Genomic DNA, 25,731 nt, shown 5'->3' with positions numbered 1-25,731 from the left:
TGCATTCTTTAGGTTACATATTTAGCTCCCATGTTCACAAATAACAGAGTATATTTAAAGATATGAAAAGCAGTCACTGTACACAAGCAAACTTATCACATGTCCTAATATGAATTTCTGTTTCATATATACAAAAATACACTGCTAAGCTCTTACGATGCATATGTACAAACATGCTTTAACACTGATTTCAGCTGCACTAAATGTTTGTAGCATCAGGGCCTTGCAAAATAGTAGCACATACTCATCACATCTATTCTTAAAAACAAAACAAAAACCCAGACTACCTCACAAAAAACTTTTAAAACATAAAAACTGTCAAAGAGGACAGACGCTTCCTGTCAGAAAAGTTAACATCACTCCTAGACATCATGAGATGATGATGATCCCTTGTATCTCACTTAGGAAATCTGATCTGAAATTGCTTCATCCTTGAATACTTTTAACGCGTAAGGACACAGCCATATGCTGCCAGGGTTAAGACTTGTATTTTCATATCAGGCCAATGGGGAATCATTAAATCCTGCTGACTTTCTCAAATGAGAGGCGTTGAAACCTATGAAAGCCTGCACAGGTCTGCATGAAGAGGTACTACAGCCAGGATATTTCTCCTGGCCATGTGTAATCACTGAATCTTAGATATCAAAGAATCTGAGACACTCTAAAGGAGTATGACACTAAAAGGGCATGTTTTACTAACAGGTTCACACTTATGGAACCAGGCAAGAAAGAAACAATTTCACAATCCTGCATTAAAACAGATTACAGGGACTACAAATTCTTTGGAGAACTCTTGTCCGCAGTCCACAAAAGCTACAAGGAGACTCAGACACAGAAATACATCTAGATATGAAGATCTATATAAGCCAATAAAAATACAATTATCATGCTCTGCATAGACTATTTTTTGAAACCTTGAAGTCTTCCACTTTGTCTCCTGAGGGGGTAAACGTAACTTGTGCATTGCTGCACAGCTGCCTGGAGCACAAGCACCACCTACTCAGAGGCACAAAGTAAGTGACCCTACAGCTCCTATTTCCCTACAGGGGAAAGATTTCCTTACAGGGAAATAGGTAAGAAGTGCGCATCCAGAAACTGTGCCAGAAGAGTTCAAGCTGGGAAGAGACACTGCTGTAGCCTACTCGCACCACAACAAACAAGAGTACAAGGACCTGGTACAGAGGATCAGAGCTGGAGAGTTCTGCCAGGGGTGCTAGAAGCTACAAGTTAATCTATAGCAAGATCAAGGTCTTTCTACCCACTAAGGCAGGTTACCCTTTTAAATGTGACCTTTAAATACAGTTTTTTGTGGCAGAGTAAGCTTCTTTTACATGCTTCTTCATACCTGTCCTACAAGTTTTCCCATAAAACCTTAGCAGTTAAGGTTTTAACCTTAAAACACCCACCTGTTCACAGATCCAAACTGTTTCCAAGGGACATTTTTTCATCCAATTCAGTGACAGCAAGATTAGGACCTAAGAAATCTTTCAGTACCTAGTAAGTACCCTTTCTTTTCACAACTGTTATCCCACAAGTGTGAGGTCATTTACCCAGTGTGCGAGACACCAATATTAGACTGTTAGACTACACAACCATAATTTGAGTTCTTGTTACCATTGCCTACCTGAAATCCTTTGATAAAATTCTGGACAGAAAAATCATGGTACAAGAATATGTTGATGAGAACCTGCAGAACTTTCTCACCCAGTTTAAAGGGAAACTGGGCTGTCAGAAGCAGCTGAGGGAGACAAAAAGGAAAAGTAGCCATAGCAGAAATTCTTTCCTGAATTCAACTGAGCAAAATATATATACAATTTGATACAACTCTCAGTATATGTTAGCATTCAACTAAACGAGACCCTAAATACACTGCCAACTTCTAAAAACAATTTCTACTAAAATATCCATGCAAAGATTGATTTTCAGTTTATTATTTCACCACATTTTTGTAAGTACCTTTCACTAATATGCAACGTTGGAAGTTAGTTTTGCTTAACACTATTTTTGTATTTATTTTTAAAATTACAAACAACAGAACAGAGATTGCTGTAACAACCAGGGATACCAACTACTTTCAGCATGTGTAGCAGTGATTTTGGAAATCCTGCACAAAGTGGTGTACCCAGAATCGCACAAGCACAGCATTTATATGGCTTGACCATTTGGATAACTCTGCTAATTTTTGACAGGCAGCAAAATTCAGGCTGAACTGAGTTTTTCTATGTTTAAAACTATCTTTTTTCTGGAACAAAGTAAAACTCAAATCAAAGCACTACTTTAATGAAGAGCTGAGAATGTCAAAGTGTAATTGCCCAAGTACGTATGCACAGATGTCAATGCACATGAAAGCAGATGTGTGTGTGTCTCAATGCGACAAGGAAGCTCTCAGTATTAAGCTACTCTGCAGCTATGAGTAGAAATACCAGAAATCCACAGATCTCAGGAACAGATTGCATTTCAAAAGCTTCAGACAAACCTACTACTTTTAAAGGTCACACGTGTACACTGTGCTTGAATACACACACACTCCTCCTATTTAGAAAGGGAATTACCTTGTCAATTATAGTAGACAGATGCTCCTTAGAAGAAAGGGACTGGAAAAGCTCTATGCACAGCAGAGAGGAAACAGAGTGAGGAAGTAAGCTGTGGATAATCATTGGAGACGTAGCGATTCCAAAAATCAGTACTAGAGGTAATTCACGGATATGCTGACTAGATCATGGGGGAAGGGAGAAAAAAAACATAATAGTTACATTATAGAAAATCATGAAACAAATGCATTATGTTCCTACTACAGCACTGAGCTTAGATGCAGAAAGGGGTAAATTAAAAGATTCGTTGTCAATAAACCAAAAGAGTTTTGATGTGGAGTAACATGAAAATGAAAGCAAGCTATTTAAAGCACTAAAGTAGAAAAGCAAATTAAATTATGTTTTAGGATTCAAATTTCAGGAAGTGGCATAAAAAGCATCTTTTCAGTTACAGTATTGTACTGGCCCTATCTTCCCAAAAAGTTATATTCAGAGAACTGAATCTTATAATATGACGTTTTTTCCCCAAAGAAATAAAGAAAAAATAAGAAAAGACATTAAGCAGCTAACAGTCTCAAGAAAATTTACAAATTTTACACCATTTAATGAATTTAAAATAAATATGAAACATCTCTAACGTTCTATGCTCCCATTATACTTAAAAAAACAGAATTCCAACTTCTCCAGATTTAGTCTTCCTCTTCAGATAGTTTTTTAGTATACGCTTTGAGAACTGATAACCAGGACTGAATGCTGTATTCCTGGTGAGCAGAATACAAATTATACAAAATACAGTGTTTTCAGTATTATTTCATCATTATTTTCCACTTTCTGTTCGTTTCAAGGAGATACAAATTCTTCTATCTTAAATGTCTTCTAGATTAAAATTGACAATTTATTCCTTTCCTCTGTTTTCACCGCAGCAGCTTTTTAACCTTTGTGTTTTAATTGTTATCCCACAATTATTTCTCTAACTCCTCAAAAGTCATTGCTAGAAACTTAAACATAAAAACAATAAACTTCATACATTACTGTCCACTGCTGATAACCTAAAATATTGGAGAGAAAATGAATCTTGTGATTAACAAATCAGAAGAACCTCTCACATTTACCCACTTCACCCTTATTATTAAACATGTTTAAGACTGAAAATAAGACAATAAACCCAATCTCTACAATTAACCCAAAAATATTTTTCAGTGTTATGCAACTCTGCCGAGCTTCTAGTTTACCCATCTTCTACTTTACTTTAATCAAGACAATCTTTAGTTATAAGATCATTTGAATCCTCTAAACCTTTTTTCTGAAGAGACAGTCTATGAAAAAAGTGTATTTGCAAATAGTAGACTGACAGACCTGAACTGCACTTCATCTACATTCCACATGCTCATAATTAACTATTTATCCTTGCCACAAAAAGCAAAACAAAACACAACACTTGAAAAACAATTAAAACCTCATCTTCCCCTGCCTTACACCCTAATTATTTCCAAATAGTTATACATTTCTGATTTTACTTCTTGAAGTGTTCCTCAGAGAACCCATCTGCCAGATCTGAAGTAGAAAAATATTTTTATCGTGGGTGTCTCAGCAAATGAAATTGCCTAGCCTTGTTCAGAGGTAATGTCAGGTGTGCACGCTGCAGCTGAACTAATTGTACAACTGCAGCCCCATTTCTGCTGGAACTGTAGTTTCAACCTGGGGACTAAGTGTAAGATGCTCTTTTTGGAGAACAGCATGGGTTTTTGATTAGAATGCATGAGATGATATTAAGGAAGACAGGTTAAGGAAGGACAGAAGCACACGAGCACTCAGCTACTCATTACAGATCCTGGCCAACATTTAGAAATTCTCTTTATATACTATTAGTAAGCTAGTGACCTTTAAGCAGCATTACATCAGTAGTCATACAAAAAATATACTCTGAAAACAATTTTAAAAGTCTACTGAAGAAAGATCTAGGCATCTTAAAAAATTAGTTTCAGAATCACAAATTCTATAACAACTAGTACCAATAAATCCTCTTATGTAAAGAATTAAATCAGCCACCCAATATCTCAACCCAGCCCTTAAGCACTCTGGTTCGGAGTCCCAAGTTAGCTTTAGGATAATTCATCTCCAAAACCTAGCAAATAGGTTTTTGCTCAATCACTGCTGCAAGGAAGCAGCATCAATATCTGATTCCAACTCTCCACTGGCCTCACTGTTACACTTCAAAACAGCTGCAAATAGAAAATGGGTAAAGGAATGGAAGAACTAAACTTCAGGTCACATTACCTGCTGATGACTATGAAGTCTTGAAGTACTTTTGTACTGAAACTTTCCATGTCTTTGAATATAACTACAACTGGAGGAGATTGCAAGTGTCTAGAAGAGGAAGTTCTTTTTTTGCTCGGAGTTTCAGAATCTGTTTTCTTTAAAGCCATTTGTTATGCATTAATAAACAGAAGACAGGAAAATAAAAAGATTGAATCTTCCTTCTGTTTGGTACAGCAGGAAGTACAACAAATAAACAAGTTTTAAAAACCCACATTCTAAGACATGAATAGCTCTGTGGCACAGAACTGGTGAAATTCTGTTGGGATCGAGGGACATGATTTGAGTTGTGTACCTGGACATTGCCCATTTCCTATATCTTTACCCATTAATAAAAAGAGCATGTACTCATTAAACTTATTTAACATACTGCTCTGATGAAGTCATCATAAAATCAGTTCTGACTTTTATTCATGACAGAAATAAAATTTAAAACTTCATTAGCTTTATTAAAGACAAAGATACAAAAATATTTTGAAAGTTATTTTCTCACTGCTTGTCAATGTCGCGTGGGTTGCAGATGACATAATGGCACACACATTAGCACTAATATGGTGCCTTTCCCCTGGATGGCTGTTCTTTCTTAAAGTTTTGTTTTAATAAACAAAACATCTCAGCACTCCTGGGAGAAAAGCATCTGGCATGAAGTTGATACTGCATTTTAAGCTTCTAGTTCCCAATTAAACATATGATAAAATAGTACTTTTTGCTTGTTTTTCAGAATTCTGACATCGATACCTCATCATAAACTAATTCCATGTTTGTTATATACATTACCAATTTATATTCCAATCCCCTCAATCTCAGTTATTTTTAGTATTAAATGAAAAGATAACCTTTGGCATTTTTTCGCTACGGCGTAGAAATTTGAATTATTCAATTTATTTTTTAAAAGCATCTAAAGGTCAGGCATTTTTATAAACTGGTGATTAAAAAAAAAAATCATACCTTTGTTACACTCTTATACCAGTTGATAAGAGAAGTCATTGAACAACGTATTCTATTCTGGGAAACCTGCACATAGTCCTCGTCTTCCAGTGACTCCACATCTATATAGCAGTTCATCAACTGCCCCATCAGCTTCTGCATCAGATTTTTTATGCCTTCACAACATATTTTTAGACACACAAGTAAAGACATTTGGTTATTCGGTAACACTTCTCCAACTCATAGTCTAAAAAATTACCCCAAGTTATCACTTACTATTTTTCATTTTTCTAATTATTCTCCTTCTCTCTCCAGAACGCACATCTCATGCTCCAGAAAGCTTGAAAGTATTCATGATATGCATTTTGTTAATGCAATAAAAATTATCCTATTAATTTGCCTAGATAGCACCAATTCAGGTTAAGATGTTGGCCCTGCTCCTTTCCTGAACTCCAGCCACATGCTATTAGAATGACCTAAAAATAAATAAGGCAGCAGATCCATAGATCTGGGGATGCTGCCATAAGTGATTTTAACCTTTTTACTTAAAAAATAAAAAAGGATTAAGGAGAGTGGGACAAAATTTTATTCTACCCGTTCCCTCACTGTAATAATGTGACTGTAAGCATTTAAAAAGTGGAATGCATACATACACTGTCTAATTAAACAAGAGGAAAGCCAGCCTACAACATCAACATGTAATACACTAAGCAGCATGCTCTTATGCTACAACTAAGTAGTATTTCAATCTTCATTATTTTAAACAGAACTGGATACCTCTTAAAATACAGCAGGCATTACTGCTATGTTAACATGGGATTGGGCAAATCTTTAGTAAGTCTTCAAGATCCCTCCATCCCATTATTCTTACATTTGGGGGCAAAAGCTAAAATTTCTAGTTAATTGACAGCTTATTCAGATGAAGAAGCAAAGCTATTGCAGTATTTACCTGGGCAATCTTTGGCTTCCAGCAAGGCTATATAAGGAGTAATGTTATTCTGAAGGACTTCAGAAAGACTTCTAAAAGTCAAGTCATGATCTGTAACATTTACACCTAGAAGACAGACAATTTTTAAGGGCATTTTTCCTGTGGTTTGTGACCACAATGATTGAATAATAAACTGAACAGCAGACAAAAGCTAGAGGACACCTCAAATATTCAAGGAAGGAATGAAAAGCATCACATCATCTATGAGGAAAGATGAAAAACTAGCACAAGATTAGACATACATGTTAATACTAGCTGATTAAAAGGAACAGGGAATCACTACAAAGACCCCTCATATAGTTTGGGTTTTGGTTTTTTTTGAAGAAAGATTTCTCAAGGGTGCACACCTGCAAGGAGTAGAATTAGTTTTCTAACTTCACTGCTCCTCATACCCTCAGAAGCCATCCACAGTCATCTAAGGCCTGCAGACAAGAAGATGAAATTCACCTTCTCTGGAGGAAGAGCAGTGCATACACCTGAGACTTGGATCCTCATATGGCTTATGTAAGGACAATTACTATGAGTTAGTATGAACTACAGTCTGAATTTACTATGAACTACTCAATATTTACTGCCTTTGTTAACATCCTTAGACAACCAAAAAAAAGAACAAGCCCCTCCAGAAGGCAATTCACAGCTTCTTCCACAGAAATATTCAGAGCAGGAACTTCTCACTTTCTACTACCTACAGAAGTAGACTACCTTCTAGGCTTTGTTAGTACTCACATGGTAAATTTGAAGCACAGGCCTGATTTTAGGTTCCCTAAAATGATCCACTGAAAATGCAATCAGGTTGCCTTGAACCAGGTTTAGGATTACAGTTACAACCTGGGGGGGGGGGGGGGAGGGGGGAGGGAGAAAGACTTCAACTCAGAACTTCACTAACTTCAGTAATAAGATCTTCAGCTATTTTCTTCACCCTCTGCTCCTTTTCCAAGATAGTGACACTGCTGTCCTACACGTAAAGATGCACTGCAAGAACATCAGAAATACAGAAGCTGTGTAATTCCATGGTTAGTCATAGAAACCACCAAGCATGTTGGTGGCAGAAACAGGGACAGAATCAAAGCATCTCCAGTGCATCGGGAAAAAAAACCCAAATCACTACCAGCTGCCTAAGACAGACCTTTAGGGAAGGTGTTACCTTACTGCACTATTATGCATACAGACAAAGGGGAAGGAGGTCTTATCCTGCTTCCCTCTCCCAACCCAATCTCTTCTCTTAACATTTCTGAAGCTGATACTGCTCACAGTAATTGCTGGAAGTCAGCAATATATTTTTCTTTGATCTCTGTGTCAGTTTTAAGCAGATGCACATAAAATATATCTTTAAAAAATTACCTAAGACAAGAGCTGCAGTAGGGATTTCCCTGGACTTCATCCGACAAGTCCATTTTGTTGTCTTCTCTTGGAACTCAGAATGAGACTGCCTCAAAAAACTTCCTAAGTTATCAAATAACTGCTTATTCAAGTCTTCCTGTATTTGCTGTAAACAAACAGAGAAATATTATTTATAAAATGTGGAAACACCAGAATATCCTCCTTTTCCTCCCCCTTCCCCGCATAATTTTTAACCCTTAAAACTCCAGAGTAAAATTTTAAGTAACACTAAATTTCCCTGTGAACTATAAATATGCTAATTTATTCACTGTGTGGCAAACACAGACATTTCCCCATCTTGGAATTGCCGGTCAAATGCCTCAACAATGACTTGGAAAGCAAATGAGCTTAACTATGTTGTCACACCACAGGCTTTAGAGAAGAAGGAAAAACCCATATGGACAAAGTGTAAGCGACACAGGAGGAATAAAACAGTATAATTAGTTTCTGGAAGAATGTTCATGAAAATTCCTATCATTTCCTCTTGGCTTACAAAACACCTGTTAACATTTTTCTGAGAAATCTATATGAGAGCAAACATTCAGCTCCTACAAATCTAATTCAGGATGAAAAAAAAAAAATAATAAAAGGAAAGCATTAAGTATGTTTTATAGGAAAAAATACTAAACCACACAACTGCCACATTTGCTATACTGTCTTCTGCCCTTCAGGATGCTTTTTATACAAGAACATGTATATGCAGGAATATATGGAAAGGTGAGAGAAAGCAGGGGGAGAGAAAACTTTTAAAGGTAGATATATAGTGGCAGCATTTCGTATTTCTTTTATTCTGTATGTGCCTTTGAAAAATCTGTCTCTAATACAAGATATGCCTTCTGCTAGAATAGACAAAAAACCCCCTGTACTCTGAAGTTCAGAATATCAAAATATACTCTAGAAGATACCTGTTAGAAACAAGATTAAACCCCTGCCCCCAATAAAATCATCATCAAGATTTATTAGCAACAAGAAGTGACACACACAGCAGTGAACTTGATTTTAAATGAAGTGGCAAAGGCCGTCTCTAGCAGCATTGATGAGGCAGCTATCAAAGGAGTTAAGGTCACATCTCCAGGAGATTGCACATGATGCCTGCTCAAAAACCTGAGCTCCATTTCCATTATACAGAAGAGTTCCTCTTGCTCTCCCAAACAACTGATAAAACTGTACACAAAGTAATCTTACTCTTTTCACCCTCTACTTATTAAAAAATATTATTCTGGCCTTTCTGATGTTGATTGTGCACCTCTGAGCTCCCACCTGATAAATTCTATGGCAACTCCAAAGAAACTGCAATATGGCATTTTAAAAAGAAGAGTTTACGCCATCAGCTTTATAACAGCATTGTAACAGCTCCTGTACGTCCCATAACAATCCTCTGAGCTTCTGCTTCAGAATCCATCAGACCTTGAGTTTCTTCTGATTATTATTGTACATGTTTTCGCTAAGCTGCCCTAACAAGAACATAAATCCTTACTGTGCATGGTTACAGTATATATTATTTCTTCCAGTGCACACTTGTGAAGATGGAATTCAGTCTGCCATAGCACTACACATTTACTTAGCTTTCTTAAAATCCATCAGTCTTTTCTTGTCAAAACAACCTTGTTACTGGCACTATTTTAGTAGTGTTCCAGAAAGTACACTAGGCTGCTCTGCATATCAAGTGACCAACTCATTTACTTGCATGACACTGCTTACTCTGGAAAAGTCATATGAACTGGAAGTTCAGTCCCTGCTACTAGGTTTGGTGATGATTATCTGTTGTGTGGTCTGAAAACCATTATCTGCACATTAGAGCTAAAATTACCATATTACAGCCCTGCACTTAGGCTTTTTGTTTCTAACCAGGATCCTGGTAGTGCAACTGGAATTCCTCACCTTACAGGAAGGGAATATTTCTGAAAGTCCTTGATGAGGTGTACCATAATAAGAACATTTGCAAGGCCACTGCTGACAGCAGGGGTCAAAACTGGGATACCTTGCAATACTGAAACAAAAAAGTCCAAAATTCACCTTCCAAAAATGAAGGACAGTTCCTGCAGTACTTTTGCCAGCTTTTCATGGTGTGAGAAGCCTGAAAGGATGTCATCACTGGATGACAGATGGTGCTGCCACAATCACAGCACAGGTTATGATGGACATACAAAGGCCAAGAGTGCTCCGCAACAAAGTACTTGGAGGTCAAATCCTCTTCACTCAACACCTCAAGTAGATACCAGAGAACTGGGAAAACACCAGCAACAAGCACATGGCCTGCCAACAAATCGTCAGGTAGCAGTACTCTAGCAAAAATTTTGGAGAATATCCTGCTAGGCTCCCTTAGCACACTACCAGAAGCCCTAGAATAAAAGTCCAAACCAGCAAGCCACACACTTCCCAGGTATTCTGTTATGGATCAGGTTTACTACAGCAGGGTTTGAAAATATATAAGAAATAAAATCCTGACTGGATAAAGCCCACAGCTACCTGGTCTGACCTCACAGATGATGCTGCTTTGAGCAGAAGTTCGGACCAGAGACTTTCTAAGGTCCCTTCCAACTTTATATGTAAGAACACAATTTTATATGTAAGAACGATTATCACCTCCAAGTTTGCCAACAGTGGGATAAAAGGATCATAATTCAAAACTCAGTAGAAAAAATATCAGAGCTACCCCAGAAGCTGGATAAAGAAAATTCTATGTATAGCAGCAAAAGTAACTGCATGTAATCTGCCCTGGGGCAAATCAAACTCTAAGGCAAGGCCCATATCAATTTGTCAACGTAGCATGAACTGTCTTCCATCAGGAGGAGGAAGAACAGAAGAAAGTATTAGGCAAACTCCTAGCAGCCTCAAAGAAAACAAGGGCAGGAGATTCAGAACAGGAAAGAATGAGTATTTTGGAGATGGCAATGGCTCTGTGCTTCTTAGTGGTTAAGGGAGGCTTTCACTATGATGGGCTGTGACTGCTGCTCTGGGAGAAATTCTTGCAGAGCACTAGGGAAAAAAAAAAACAAAACAACAAACTAACGAAAAACCTCCAAGACTTCTTCAGCCTCAAAATCCTGCAGCCACTGTTGGTGATGTAGAAGCGTTGACTCAACAGCCTGGACAACACTGTGCCAAAGAAAGAAGATCCAAGAAAAGGTCTTCCAGAAGTAGCTACAGAATGTCATCTTCCCTGTAGTCCACTGTGAAGCTGACAAGGCAGTTTCTGGTGCAGCTGCCAACATTACTGCCAATGCTGGTAGCTAACCCATCAAGCTGAAGCAGTTGGCAGGAAGATACCAAATATACCTCCACAAACTTCTGTGTGTTCTCTATAATCAGCATCATGATGTACTGCACTGCTTTGCCCAGCCTGGCCACTTACAGTTTGAAAAGGGTGCCAACTAGTCAAAGTGATCTGGATCATGGAATAGTAGGAACAGAATTAGAGGAATTTATGAGTTTAGCCCAAGGGTCCAGATCGTAAGCTACATCCAGCTGCCTTCTACTGTGCATCCCAAAACAAACTTTGGAAAAAAAGTTTCTCATAATGTCTAGAGCCCAACAGCAGGCAGAGGAATATGGAATACTTGCCCAGAATCCTTGACACTGAATAGAGGAGGAAATCCCTGCTGTACGAAAGCCATTATTCATACTATAATACAAGCCAGCTGGCTGTAGGGACACAACAGCATGCCATGTAACACACAACAATTAGGAGGCCACAGTTCAGTATGAAATTAACTCCGATCCCCACCGGACAACCTCATTGACACTGTCTGTACTAATTCAATAGACTCTGCTTGCAGCTGTGTCATTCAGTATTTGACATCCATGCAGTTGTATAAATCCACTGTGAATCCTGAGCTGCTATGAACTCTGTAACACTGAGGTCAAGAGCAGCCTAAAATCCTCAGAGGGCTGGCAAGCACGTAACTGAATTGAAGGTAGAAAACAGCAGTATGCCAGGAATTAATAAAAAGGACAATTAGTAAGAAGAGAAGCTTAGAAGCAGCAGCTTGAAGCATCAAAAGCATATAGCTGTGCAGTTAGAAGTAATGTGTAATTGATTAATTTATTCTTACTATTTTATATTCTAGACAGGGATTTCAGTCTCAGTATTTCTGGCCCTTTTATTGCTTTAACTAATTGTCCTTTTAAGCATGTAAAAGAGAAGGTCTCCAGAAACAAAGAACCAAGCAGCACTGTTATAAATGCAACACACTGCTTTAGTATTAGGTGCAAGACTCACCTCTGTTTCCGATTTGATCTTATTCCATAAAAACTGACAAGTAACAAACCGCAACTCAGCATCCCCTGAATCATTGTTTCTTTCTCTGAAATCATTAACTAGAAAGACAGAAAGCAAAGGCAAGCACAAATAAGATTATTAAAACAAAACATATTTTGTTGAGAAGAAAACAAAGCATCCAACTGAAACAACAATGTCTTAATAGACGTATCTATCTGAGGGAGATAACTTTTCTCTTAACCAATTAACTAACTGCTGGTAGCTGGTAGAATAAGCAAGGGAACAAGCAGAATCTATTACCCAAGTATGCAGGCAAAAGGTAAAGAACTGGCTTCCATCTCAAGTCCCAGATGAGCTAAAGGCTAAATCAGAGCAAACAGCCTTTATTATTAATATAAAATTTTAAAAAAAATCTTTCCCTTGCTTCAGAAAGTTTTGTGGGTCTTTCACCTATTAAATATTCAATCCTCCTTTACTATTACAGTCAGATATGAACCATAAAGGCTTGCAAGAATAGATACATGAAAATCCTTTCTGTTCCCCAGGGAAGATGCAGCTAACACCAATTTCCTGAAAATAATAAGGTATCCTGGGAAAGGACTGTCAGGTTACATGAAATGCAGATTTATTTATTTTTTTTAAATACATTTAAACCAACACAACTATGCCAGCAAAACTTCTAAGCCCAAACCAGGCCTACATTTCTGGCTCACCTCTAAATTGTCCCTCACTTCTATACATGCTCTTTATGAAAAAGAAAAGGAGAATCAGATCCTTTTTGGTAAAAACAGTGTCTTGGCACATTTTCTGAATACATCTGGCTTCCCAGGTGCTGCACTGCCTCACAGATGTGAGCACAGAAACTCTCCACCAGCTTCCAACGAAGAAGGAAAGACAGAGCTGGGAGTAAAATGTGAGACTGAATAGAAACTAGTATAACTGAGTGAGATTTTTCTCATTGTTTTTCCTCCAACATTCACACAGTCTACATTTCCTTTAAAAGGAAAAAAAAAAAAGCACAGGCTTGGAACTACCCTTCTACTTCCAGCATACATTTAGCAGGCCTGGTGTAGCTTCAATGCTTCACTAACCACCTGGAAAAACACAAAGACTGAAAGTTAAGTAAACAGCCTGTTAACTGTTGCTACAAGGCGACATTAAACATAACGATTGATTTTTTTTAAACATATGTATATAAAAAATTTGCTAGCCATTAATGTCCATTTGGTGGCCACTCAATGGAGCAGCAGTGGTGGTCTGATCTCTAGAAAAGAACCAGTTGATGAGCTCATTCAATCTCCCAAAGCATTAAAAACACCCAAAACAGCTCTGTAAATGACAAACAAGAGGCATCCCTCATCCTCCAGGACAGCTGACCCAAACTGGCCACAGGGCTATTCCATACCATATGATGTCATGCTCAGTATATAAACTGGGGGGAGTTGGCCAATGAGCAGTGATCACTGCTCAGGGATGGGATGGGCGTCAGTCAGCAGGTGATGAGCAATTACATTGTGCATCACTTATTTTGTATATTCTTTTATCATTATTATTATTTTCCCTTCCTTTTCTGCCTATTAAATTGTCTTTATCTCAACCCACAAATTTTACTTTTTCACCCCTCCAATTCTCTCCCCCATCCCACTGGGTGGAGGAAGTGAGTGAACAGCTGTGTGGTGTTTAGCTGCCTGCCGGGTTAAACCACAACAGTTTGTCAGCCAGTAAACAATTTATGGTAGCAGGGAAAGGTGTTCTCCTGTAAAAAATATTTGCAAAGACAAAGATAGCTATACGATCTTGATTGCTGGAGATGAAAAAAAAACATTTACACTAGCCAATAAGTTGCTGGGGTTCCTCTGAAGACATGAGTTTTCAGCAATACTGACTTCAAGGAGCAACAGAAATCATCACGCAGCTATGACAGAATTAAGTCGCATGTGGTTAACCTTCCAGGATTAACCCAAGCATAGCAACGTATATCAAAATGCACTAACCTGTTTTCTGAGATACCCTTCTCTTCTTGGGACTTGGTTTAAAAACAAAGCAGCCCTAGAAAATAGCAAAAAAATATAAGCTTCAACATGAGCATCAATCTGACTGGCTCCTGAGGCCACTTTATTCTCCTTTAATTTCAGTGCTCCATTAAACCAACAATTTGAACTGAACTGCCAGCATCTCAAGGATATAAATTTGCGTGTCGTCCCTTTATATTCCTGTTTCAAGCTGGAAAACTAGCAGAAGCAGTATCCCAGCATATTTGGGAGGAACGTTTTCACCTTTCCATTATGTTCTTCAATTCAGCCATCAACTAGAACAGCAACAGATTTTTTAAATGTCTCATAACCTCCAACAGGTTTATAATTAAGAGGAAATGATTCCCTGAGGACACATCAATGGAGTTTTCTCAGTACAGTTTCAGTTCAAAACAAAACAAAAGGAAAAAAAAAGCAAGAGGCCGGGATGCATAGAAAAGGTGACCCAGAATAATGCAATGAATATTAAGTGACTTACAAAAGCCAATGACACGCCCTAGCTACAGAGGGCAAGTGTATCCCAACTGGAAAAAGTAAAGATGGTTACAAGCAGAATGACAAATGGTTTGGAAAAAGTTCAGATAAATAAAAACCCTGGTTCCAAAGAAGTTCTCCAGACAGAAGTCATCTCCCAGTTAGACCAGTTTCATCACACAGGAGGAAGGAATAACACACAAGTATTAAGCTTTGAATTCTGGAAGATGTTTTTTCTTTTTCCTCTAGAAAATCTGAAATCTATTCCCTCGTCCTCTCAAATAAAAACGTACCTCTTTTGAAGAGTTATATTTCCTATATATCAGAAATCATATGCGCTCCCCAGCTCTCACTGTGAGGTTCTTGTGCTACAGCAAGGGGGAAGGAAACACACAAGTGTTCAAGATAGATAAACAGACTGATTCAATCCTGTATTTCTCAATGGAGATGCTTATATAAGCAAAGATTACTGAACTCAACCTAGGATAGTTCAGCCACCAGTGTAAGAATGATCTAGTGAAAATAAAACTCCAGAGGTATGTTCAATTTTGATCACAGGCACTAGTCTGTTGGGTGACTTTGGACGTGTTATTTCCCTTCTGATACAAATAAGAAACTGCAGTAAAACACCGATAACAATATCGGCTTCCTCTGAAAAACAGCCTTATGAATTGTAGATGCCTTCAGATACTTTCCGTTTTACTACATATATTAGCAACCAGCTAAAACCAGCTGGACAAAAGTTGCGGTTATTCTACAAATCCTCATCACTCTGGAACAATTCCACTACAAAAAGCTATGCTACAGCCTTATTTATGCTGCAGTACATGCAATATGTCAGAACAGTAATTCACAAAAGCACCACTGTAATCAGCCAAAATAACTATAAATCATACATATAAAAAAGAAACGATGTATGCTTAAGTCAAATGAAACACAAATACTACTTAATGCTTTACAAGCATTGAGTTTCCCTACACCACTGAACATAGCAAGGACCAGAATATAAAATGGCAAAGAAGCGTTACATATAAGACACGGGAGGCAAGGGGGGACACAGACCTCTCACTACCTAACTACTTAAAGGCAGCAGCCATTTTTGAAAGGGAAATCCACTTGTTTTTGGATTAAGTTTTAACTTTGTTTGGAAGTTCTTCCCTTTACTCCTAAAAATTATAACCTGCACAGCAACTTCCACACTGAAGGATCCAGCTGCACATGGCAATTCAGTGAAAAACTACAAGGGAGAAGTCTTCTGATGATAAAACGCATCCCTTCCTGCTGTGAACCACTGCTATTGTTCACTATATGATCAAGCAAGACAGGAAATAAGTTAAATGTTCCAATACAACATTTTAAGTCTCGCTACATATTAAGACTCCGATGAATGCACTGCCCCTACTGCCAACCCTGACTACGGGCCAGATAGAAGCTTTCAGCTCAGAAATACCAAGGTGATAACACATATTTAACATCATGTGTGAGTGACAGCACTTTTATTTTTATTTCTCCATTAAATTAGTTTTGGGGTAAGACACAATGAACGTTTCAAAGTGGCAGCAAGCGATGCCAACAGACTTTAGCTGGCAGTGACAAAACCTACAGCCACAACACTACTGCTCAGTTCTAGGGTGAGCTTTACTTCAAGTGCGAGCGCTTTTCGTGTGCCAACAGGACCGAGGAGCAAGGCAGGAGAGCTGACTGATCACTGTGAGAAGAAAAAGTGCCTTAGGTAAAGCGGGACCGAGTGGGCGTCAGGGCACGGATGAAGAGCCACCAAGCCTTGACACAGCAAGGGAAGGGAACAGACAGCAGAACAGGGCCACTGGGAGCCTGGGCACAGGGGCTGAGGGAAACGGCAGCGGATATAGGCAGGAAGAGGAGCAGACGCAGGACGCGACAGGGAGACAGGGCAATCCTGCGGGTCGGTTCCTTCAGCACCCGCACAACCCGCTGCTCTCCTCACACAGCCCGGCAGGGACCGCTCCGAGGGGGCCCGCTCAGGTCGGACGAAGCTCCCGTCCCGCCGAAGCGGGGGAGCGGCCGGCGCGCCCGGCCGCCCGCCGCGGTACGAGGCCCCGAGCCGCCCCACCGCCTCGGCAGGGCGGGAGCGAAAGCGGGCGGGCGGCCGTCCGCCCCCGGAGCGGCGGTTGGCGGGCAGTCCCCACCCCCCCTCACCTTGGAGACGGAGCACGTGCTCATGTCGCCCCTCTCGCGCCCCGGCCCCGGGCGGTACCGGACACGCCGTCCCGCCGCCGACCCAGCCGCAGGGGGAGGAGCCGCGCAGGCCGGCACCGACCCGCGGCGCACGCGCACTCCGTGAACGCCGCCCGGCCCCCTACTTGTCCGTCAAACCCTCCGGCCTGGCGCGCTCGCTTCGCCGCTCTCCCCCCGCCCCTGCGCAGTGGGACAGCCTCTGCCCACCCCCTCCGCGCAAAGGGGGACCAATGGGCTCTTCCTCCCTCTCCCACCCCTGTTCTGAGAATGGTACGGCCCAGCCCGCCCCTGGGCGGGCGGAAAGCAGGGGGGGGGGGGTGCGACCTTCCGCCTGACGGCGCAGCCATGGCAGCCTGTTCCTTTCGGAGGAGCATCGCTTCCCAGGTACGCCGCTCCCTCCCGCCGCTTGCCTGGAGGAGGGGCGCACCATAACCGAGACTTCCCATTTGTGCCCTTACCCAGACACCTCCCCCCTCCTCCGAGCGTCTTATAGTGGGTCCGACCCGTTGCCAAGAGGCTCGGCGCGGGTTTCCCTGCCCCACCCCTCTCTGGCGGGTGGGCGGGGGGGCGCGCTCCTGGGGGCTGCAGGTGAGGGGTGCCCCGCCCCCGCCCGGCCCTTGGCGGGAGGTGTGAGAGGGCCGCGGGGCCCGTGGTCCCCTCACAGTCCCCTCACAGTCCCCTCACAGTCCCTTACACCGCCTGCCCCGCACCAGGCATGCAGCTGTGCCGGCAGCGTTGACTCGGTTTCCTCTCCCTGTGAGCAGTTAACCAGGAGACTCTCCATCTTGGCAAGAGCCCAGCCATTCGTAGCTTATTAGTGAGGCCCTGGCATGGTATGGGCCTCCTTGTCCCCCGCTTACTAGGTGCGGGATAAGCTAAGTGAGGTGTAGTGACTTAGATAAAGGCATGCGAGGGTTTGATGGGATCCTTGATGGAAAAGATAAAAAAAAAGCAGCTATACGTCGTGTTTTGTCTTGCTTTTTCTAAGGCTCCTTTAACATTTCTGGGGTTTGTATTGCATATTTTATTGTATTGCCTATAATAGTTAATAAGTATTTGCTTTTTTATCTGGGTTGAAATTTGCTTTCAAATACAAATGATGCATTCCCCATGGCTATTTAAACAGGGAGTGATACTTTTCCTGGATCTTTTTTGCTTAAGCCACTTTGTTTTTTATTTCAAATTTAGCTTTCAAAGGTTTTGGATCTGCCACCAGAAGATTTAATAAAGTCCATATCTGCAGTTCCCGTCTCCAAAAAACGGTAGTGTTTACATTTTATCTTACGGTGTTGTGTCATGTTCTGTTATTTTCTGTTGTGCTTATTATTGCAAGAGCTTAACAGGACTTTAGGGAAAAAGAAATACAGAAAAAACAAACCGAAGCTAATACACCAATGCAATTATAAGAAGATACCTAAATCTAATTAAATCACTGTATTTTTTCAAGCAAGCTCAAACCAAATATAATTGCTTAACAAGCTGTACAAATTGTAGGCAGTGCTTGAATGGCAGATGTTTCAGCATTAATGATCTGAATGTGAAACTGCTTAGAACCAATGTGAAGTTATAATGGGGTTTTTTCAGTGTCCTGCTCGAGAGATGTAATAACGTTAGCAAGTAAATCACATTTATTCATGAGCCTAATTTTTATTTATTCTGAAATGGTGTTCTCACCATATCTACTTTCTGATTGTATTAGAGCAAAGGTAATATTTGGCCTTCTATTGCAGCTTTCTAAACATAGTGAACTTTCAGGTATCTGTGACTAGGTTATGCTTGGGAATTAGACTCGCATATGCAGAGCGAGCTTGGATCTGCCAAATCTACCCATCATCTCAACAGTTTGTTTTTTTTCCTGATTTTCGTATATTCTTTTTTCAGGCACGTCGCTGATTTCCAGCTTTCCATTGCTTCTGTAACAGAAGACAGTTCTAGTGATTGCTTCGCACAAGACCTTAATCTTCAAGCTCAAAAGCTAGCTGAAAGGGTATGCTAATGCATTAATCATATATTTATGCAATAACGAACTTACAGACTAGAGGTGTAATAGGCATCATAAGGTAAATAATATTCTTTGTCCAAGCATCTGTTTGGGTCAGAGCAGTTTAATGACTGCACCTAGTGTAATTGTACACAGAATCTTCACAGGGAATTGGAGAAGCAGTTTTAGTTAAGGTTATTGTGAAATTATTATTTTCAAATAGATTGAGAGTAAATAATATTTGTGAAGTTAGGAGGGTATCTGAAGGGTATGCCATAGTCTGTACTGTTGCCCAAAACTGGAGGAAGAAATTGAGTATGCAGTGTCTTGGAAAACCAAAGACTGCAAAATCCAGCGCTAGAATGGCAATGGATAAATTTAGCCTGTGGGACAAACAGGCCAGACTTTCAAATCCCTAACTGCTTGAAATTGAGGTTTCTTAGAACAGCAATTTTTTCAGGTGTGTTAGTCTGGGAAATGGCATTAGCTGAGGTGTTAAGACTAACTACAGCATAAAAAAGAAGCAGCATGCAAAACAAGGTCTACAGAAGTGACACAAACCTTGAAGGAAGGGAAGGAAATAAAAATCTGGAGAAGTTGGCATGCATAAAGTTGAACAAAAGTGTTCAGAAAGGTGATGCTGAGGCTTGAGGGATCATTTGAGTGGAAAAAAATAATTTACAATCTAAAAACATGTTGCTGATGCCAATGCAGAGGAGTATAAACTAGGAAACCCCTGTTTTAGTTGGCAAAGTTAGTTGCAAAGAGGAGCTAGATTGAATAATGAAAGTGCAAACGGTTCTTCATCTACATCAGAAAGAGCTAGCTTGAGAAGTAATCAGTTGGGTTGCTATATGATCAGGAGTTAAAAAGGACAAATAAAAACAGTTGTAATACTGTTGAGAAGCTAAACTATTTCCCCATGTCATTCTTCACTGCTGAGATGTTGAAGAGATCCGCATCTTGGACCCATTCTCATAACAGAGGAATATTCTGACTCAGGTGAAAGAAGAACTGATGGTGCACAGATGTATGACCAAAAGTTCTGAAACAACTTAAAGATGATCTAGAACCACAAAGTAATTCAGGTTGGAAAGGACCTCAGGAAGTTATCTGTTCCCATCTCCTCTTCAGTGCAGGTTGTTGAGGACTTTTGAAATCCTATCAGGTTTTGAAAGCCTCCCAGGATTTGACAGCCTCCCTGGGCAATCTGTTCCAATGACTGTAACATCACGGTAACAATTTTTTTCCTTGTGTCTAGTCTGTCACTTTAAAAACAGCTGCTTTTCCCAGTGTTTAGAGAGCCACAAATTGTCTCTCTCCTTTATTGTTTGTGGCTTATTAAATAAACTTGGGACACTTAGCCCTACATCTTTGCATTGAAGAGCAGTTGTAACAGTAAAGAAGAACAGGCCATCAATATAAGCCCCAAAACTGAATAGAGCATGCTGGTTAGACAAAGGAAAAAAAATTCCATTAATCTCTTAGGAATGGTTTTTCTGGATTGGGTGGTGGATAAAGGAGCTGCATTTAATATAATTTGCTTAGACTGGTCATGTCATCCACAAAGAACATAAGCAGTGTAGAAATTAGCAAAATATGACCACATATCAAAAACTAGCAGACAGAAAAATGTAGGCAGTTATCAGTTTTTGTCATGATAAACAGTTGATAGAGTGCCTCAAGGTTCAACAGTGTGTTCGTAGTCACTTCTGAGGTAATAGGTCACAGTATTTGAAATACAGATATTTAGGTTAGGCAGAAGAGGTGGAAATTGTTCTTGTTGACTAAAATACCCTAAATAATTAGGCAACGTGATACTAAATGAAACATAATGTGCTCCGATGTGCTTGTTGTCCCAAAAATTGGGGTTCGTTTACCCGGTGTGCGAAATGCCAATATACACACAGAGCTGAGGTATTTTATTGCATATCTGCGTAGATATGGGTGTCTGTCCCAAGACAGCACACACAGCTTTCAAATTAACAGTTATTTATACACAAAGCATTAACATATTCAACTTCCTAATATGTATGCAGTATTCTTCTATTAAATGATTGGTTAAAATCTCTTCACCTAGCATGTAAATTAGTACGCATGCTTAGTTGTTGTTCTTCAACTTCATCATTTGAGTCAGTGGTATAATTTGGGTAGGTGGTCTGTGAATTGGTGGTCACAATCTCCCCCTGCCAGAATTACCTTTCTCCTACTTTCCTACCTTTTTGGCAGATCCAAGTGGTTCTTCATGGTTTACTAACTAGACTAGTAATACATCAGTTACACTTCTGCTTTTTGACAGCCACACCCTGCTTATTAGACAAAGGTACATTGTATAAGTTCCTATGGAGATAGGGTAGGGCTCTACAGTGGATTTCTATAGCAGCATCAATCTTTATGTGAATTGTGTACCTACATTTGATTATTACAACATGCTGAAAATTGTCCATCAGAAAGGTCAGAATTGTCTTGTTTCCATGGGCTTTTGACTTCATGTGGCTGGTTGGTTCTCGTTGCATCGTTGGACTGTTAGTTCCTTATGGAGGGGACATTGTGTTGTGGCGTTTTTATGCCCCTGTACAGCATAGTGGCATTCTGGTCCAAGCATTAGGCACGGGAGTTCTGGTTACTAAAGAACCACGGGGCACTTGGAGGAGAGGTTGTTAAAGCTATGGAGAGGCCAGATGAGCACTCATATTAAAGAGAGATAAAAAACACTGAGATGACAAATGACAGATTATGTAGAAAACCTTTAGCAGAACAAATGGTATGGAGAAAGTCCAGTGGGAATTTCTGTTTTCTCTCTTCCTTATAAGTAAAAAGGACCTTTTTTAAAATGAAAAGGTGGGAAATTCAGAGTCAATACAAGAAATATTTTTTCATGTAGCCTGTGAATAAGCATTGGGATTTGTTGTTATTGGAGCTTGTGAAGGTTAAAGACCTTCAAGGCTAACCATGATTTCATCTCCTGGTGAAGTTAGTGTCTAAGCTGAAGACCTAGCATGGGGGTAGAATTTCTTCTTCATGTTGATGAGCTTCAGTAGGAATGTATAGCTTGCCTCTCAAAGATATTAACCAAGTGATAAAGTGATTGTGCTGTCTTTTATAGGCTTTTCATCCTGCTCTTTTTGTTTTTAGACAATTTCTTGGCTATGAAAGACAGCTAGTTTAATAAGTAACTCTCAAACCTGACAGATTGATACCCAAAATTCTCAGCATGTGAAGAGACCAAAATATGTGTAAAGAGGAGGTTGGCATTAGGGGTTGGGTGCCCAAATATTCCTTATGGGTTCAGAATTTTCAAAACATGTGCCTTATAGAAAGTGTAAATGGATTTTTTAATAAATTGGCCTTTAATATCTTTATTTTGTATCACTGGATACCGTAGAACATTGTCATTAAAGTCATAAACTTCAAGAAACAGCTGTCTGTTTCTGTCTCAGGTTTGCTTTAAGACATTGATCTTGATTTTTTTTTTTTAAAGTGCTATCAGGTACTGTGTAAACTGTCAAATGTATCTCAGCTTATGTGTGTACAAAGGGATCAACTACTGCTTCCTGTCAAAATAAAACACAGACTGTACCCATGCAGGGACTGAAGTAAAACATATGTGTGACATTTCAGGCTGAGTTACATTCAGAGCTGTTAAGCACGGATTGGAAATAATAAAATCATCCCTTTTGCCAACAGGATGGATTAAATGATCCACTTGTGATTGCTTCAAACCAATAAATAACATTTAATGTTTATTTTGGATTAAATTAATATTTATAGTGTGTTGAATTACAATTTTCCAATTTATTTTTTTTCATGTAGAGTTTCTGTTTTGTTTTGTTCTTTTAGCTAAAATGTGATGCTGTAGTGAGTGAAATCAGTGCTGGTCCAGGAACAGTAAACTTTACAATAAACAGGGAATTATTAGCAAAGGTGAGTACTATATTTCAGGTGCATTAAGGTAAAAAATAAATTCCTCAATATAAAACTATAGAATACTTACTGACGTCTTAGAAAGGTATTTTCTACGTAAAACTGTCTTTTGTAAGTTCTCCTCGAGGATCCCTGTTGCTGATTTATTATGTAGGCCTAGAATTTGCAATGAGGCTCACAAAAGTTTATCCTTATGAGGAAACAATGTATTTACCATTCACTGATAATCACAACTCCTCTTTTTCATCTCTCCTGCTTTAAAAGGCAGGCTTGGCATCTGCTTTGGGTTTCTACAGTATACAACTCAAAAGTTTTGATCCTGCATGTAAAGACTGTTGTTTAAAATAGAAAAGTATGATGAAAAGACACCTGAAATAAAAGTATTTGATAGCAGATCTATCATTACATACTTCGCTTAAAAAACAAAGGGAAGATATATTCCTCAAAGTCCAATGCGTGACTGAAATTGAAAGCTTCTTTTGTTAAACCAGTAACTTAATGAAAGGAAGATACCGCTCAGTCTGTAAGAGTAGTGTCTCAGTTGTACTCTGTCTGGATTATTTGCAAGAGCTTCATAAAGATAAGTGGATGGCTGGTACTGTTAGACTGGTGACCGAATGAAAGCTTTGCTAAGCCAGTTCAGCTAACTGTGGAGCAAGCTCCATTGTGATGTTGTTCATGGCCTTAATCTATAGGCTTAGCAACTCTTGTGGAAAATGATATTGTGGTCTTGGAAAATTAACTATATGTGAATTAGGGGCAAGAAATCGGGTCTTACCTAATACTGGCGAAGCCCTCTTCCTATCAGGACTTCCACTGAGTCACTTAGGCTTGTAGTCCTCTTCTCCTGAATGGGAAGACCCTTTCTTCTTGTGAATTGCTAATGCTTAGGCATGCCTATCAGTCAGTTGCTTTATCCCTTTAATTTTTCATTAGCTATTTATAATTAGTCCATCTTGATAAGAACATAGCAGCTGACTGTTCACTGAAAGAGTAGTTATGGTGATAAATTTTATTCATGGACAGGATTTCAAAAGATACTGTATCTGTAGGGATTCTAGTCAGTTTAATGATTCAAGCAAAACTATGTGTCTGGCCTAGTAGAATTTTGCTTGAAAAAATGTGGAATTAGGACATGCAATCTTGCATTATGCCACTGAGGAGAGAGGAGGAGATAAAACCTAGCTGTGACTTTCACTGATACAGAGAATTGGTCTATGGGTAAATTTGATTATTTCTGTGTAAGCTTACCTTCTTAGGTGCCGTAATAAGAACAGAATTAAAGGTTTTTCTACAGGTGCAGTTCCTTTTTTTTAAAATTTATTCCATATCTATTGCTGAAGAATTTTAAGGTGCTTTTTGGAGGAGAAAAAAAAGAAAAGCTTCTGCTGAATGGAATGAGATATCTACTTTACTTCACATTGTTAAAGGCCTCTATTATCTTCAGGAAGTTTGTCCAATACATACAGCTTCACATATTAGGTTTTGTAGTGTATTGGCATCTGTCTGACAAACTGAAGTATGTAGGGTATGTACAGGGACTTACCTTGCTGTATGAATGCATTGCTGATAATAAAATCAGCATAGGATTCCTCTTCCCACAAACTGTGTTCAAGCTGTTGAGGAAGTATTTTAAGGCATTTTACAGTCTCCATACTTTGAAAGTAGACGCACCTTTGTAGGGACCATTCACAGTGTCCTTACACACTTGCAGGTGAGGGAGGGGAAGAAGGGGTGTTTGGACACATGAAGATTGAATAGTTGGATTTTTTTGGCACTAAAGGAGTAGCTGGCTGGCTTTTTTCCTGTTCCTGTTACAGATTTAAATGACTTGGTAGTTCTGAGGAGGCTTAAATTCTTGCAGAAGTCTCCTGTTTTTCTGCTTCCCTATTGTATATACATGCTCCCTTCCAATGGGAAAGGAAAAGAATATTAGGCAGATGCTATTCCTAAAAAGCATTAATGAAGAAATATAGTGGACAGTGATGCAAAGTAACTGGAAAAAGGTAGAAACATTAATCTGCCTCATGTTCTGGGATGAACAATGAAAGCAGTTTAAATTTATACTACCAAAATTAGAAAAAGCTAAGCCTCTTTTGTCTGTGTCACTTAAACCACTGGCTGATGTTTAAATATGCTGTTGGAGTTATGAATGGCCAAACGTTCCATGAGCTGTTGTTGCAGTCTACCTGCAGTGAACCGATGGAGAGGATTCTGTAGTAGTTGTTTTGTCTCTTAAATTGGCTTCAGTGATAATCATGAAGACTAGAACTCCCGTACTTCTGTGCAACATTTCCTGAAGCAAAAGAAATGTGTTCATGTGCTACTCGGGTGACCTGCATATGCGTGGTAATGCTCAGGCAGTCAGAGCTCATGGGATTTCTTGCAGGCCCTCAGTCACAAGGAGTGTGTGGGAGGTCTGATATGTACCAAAGGGTTGGACCTACATGATCTGGCTGTGCCGTGCACAGCGGGTGTCCCCTGTATTCACACCTCGACAAAAACCTTGGATATAGGACAGGACTCCTAAGAATTTCAGAGAAATGGCCAAATGCCTCAAAGTGTGCCTAGACAAGATGTATTTGTGGGAAGAGGACACTTCTGAGGAAGCCCAGAGGTATGGTATGTAGCTTTTTTTATTAATTAAAAAAGAAGAAAAAAAGCCTGTTGGGAACATTTGTCTGCACAATGAGGTAAATTTGCTAGTCAAGTTTACTGCTCATAAGCTCTCCTACTTT

General features: G+C 39.6%; 2 protein-coding genes across 4 annotated transcripts in view; one reads left to right on the top strand and one right to left on the bottom strand.

Annotated features, from left to right (window-relative positions):
* ORC3 (origin recognition complex subunit 3) overlaps positions 1-17,193 on the bottom strand; it is a 36,627-nt gene extending 19,434 nt beyond the window's left edge. Inside the window, exons 1-9 of one of the 2 annotated variants that reach the window (XM_072855425.1) lie at positions 17,050-17,193; positions 14,359-14,413; positions 12,365-12,462; positions 8,104-8,248; positions 6,724-6,828; positions 5,796-5,950; positions 4,809-4,945; positions 2,553-2,712; positions 1,625-1,738 (exon numbers count right to left, since the gene is read on the bottom strand). In XM_072855425.1, the coding sequence (XP_072711526.1) occupies positions 1,625-1,738; positions 2,553-2,712; positions 4,809-4,945; positions 5,796-5,950; positions 6,724-6,828; positions 8,104-8,248; positions 12,365-12,462; positions 14,359-14,413; positions 17,050-17,073 (993 nt within the window). In that variant the 5' untranslated portion in view covers positions 17,074-17,193. The remainder of the gene's footprint in view (positions 1-1,624; positions 1,739-2,552; positions 2,713-4,808; positions 4,946-5,795; positions 5,951-6,723; positions 6,829-8,103; positions 8,249-12,364; positions 12,463-14,358; positions 14,414-17,049) is intronic. The other variant, XM_072855426.1, reaches the window with a different exon arrangement.
* A 40-nt stretch (positions 17,194-17,233) lies between these two features.
* RARS2 (arginyl-tRNA synthetase 2, mitochondrial) overlaps positions 17,234-25,731 on the top strand; it is a 41,399-nt gene continuing 32,901 nt past the window's right edge. Inside the window, exons 1-4 of one of the 2 annotated variants that reach the window (XM_072855428.1) lie at positions 17,234-17,358; positions 18,277-18,350; positions 18,970-19,075; positions 22,910-22,993. In XM_072855428.1, coding sequence (XP_072711529.1) covers positions 17,356-17,358; positions 18,277-18,350; positions 18,970-19,075; positions 22,910-22,993 — 267 coding nt within the window. In that variant the 5' untranslated portion in view covers positions 17,234-17,355. Of the gene's footprint in view, positions 17,473-18,276; positions 18,351-18,969; positions 19,076-22,909; positions 22,994-25,731 lie in introns of both variants that reach the window. The other variant, XM_072855427.1, reaches the window with a different exon arrangement.

The sequence above is a fragment of the Ciconia boyciana genome, chromosome 3, assembly GCF_034638445.1.
Source record: "Ciconia boyciana chromosome 3, ASM3463844v1, whole genome shotgun sequence".
In the NCBI taxonomy this organism is placed as follows: domain Eukaryota; kingdom Metazoa; phylum Chordata; class Aves; order Ciconiiformes; family Ciconiidae; genus Ciconia; species Ciconia boyciana.
The sequence above is the reverse complement of the archived record's forward strand: the minus strand, read 5'-3'. Positions and strand labels throughout refer to the sequence as shown.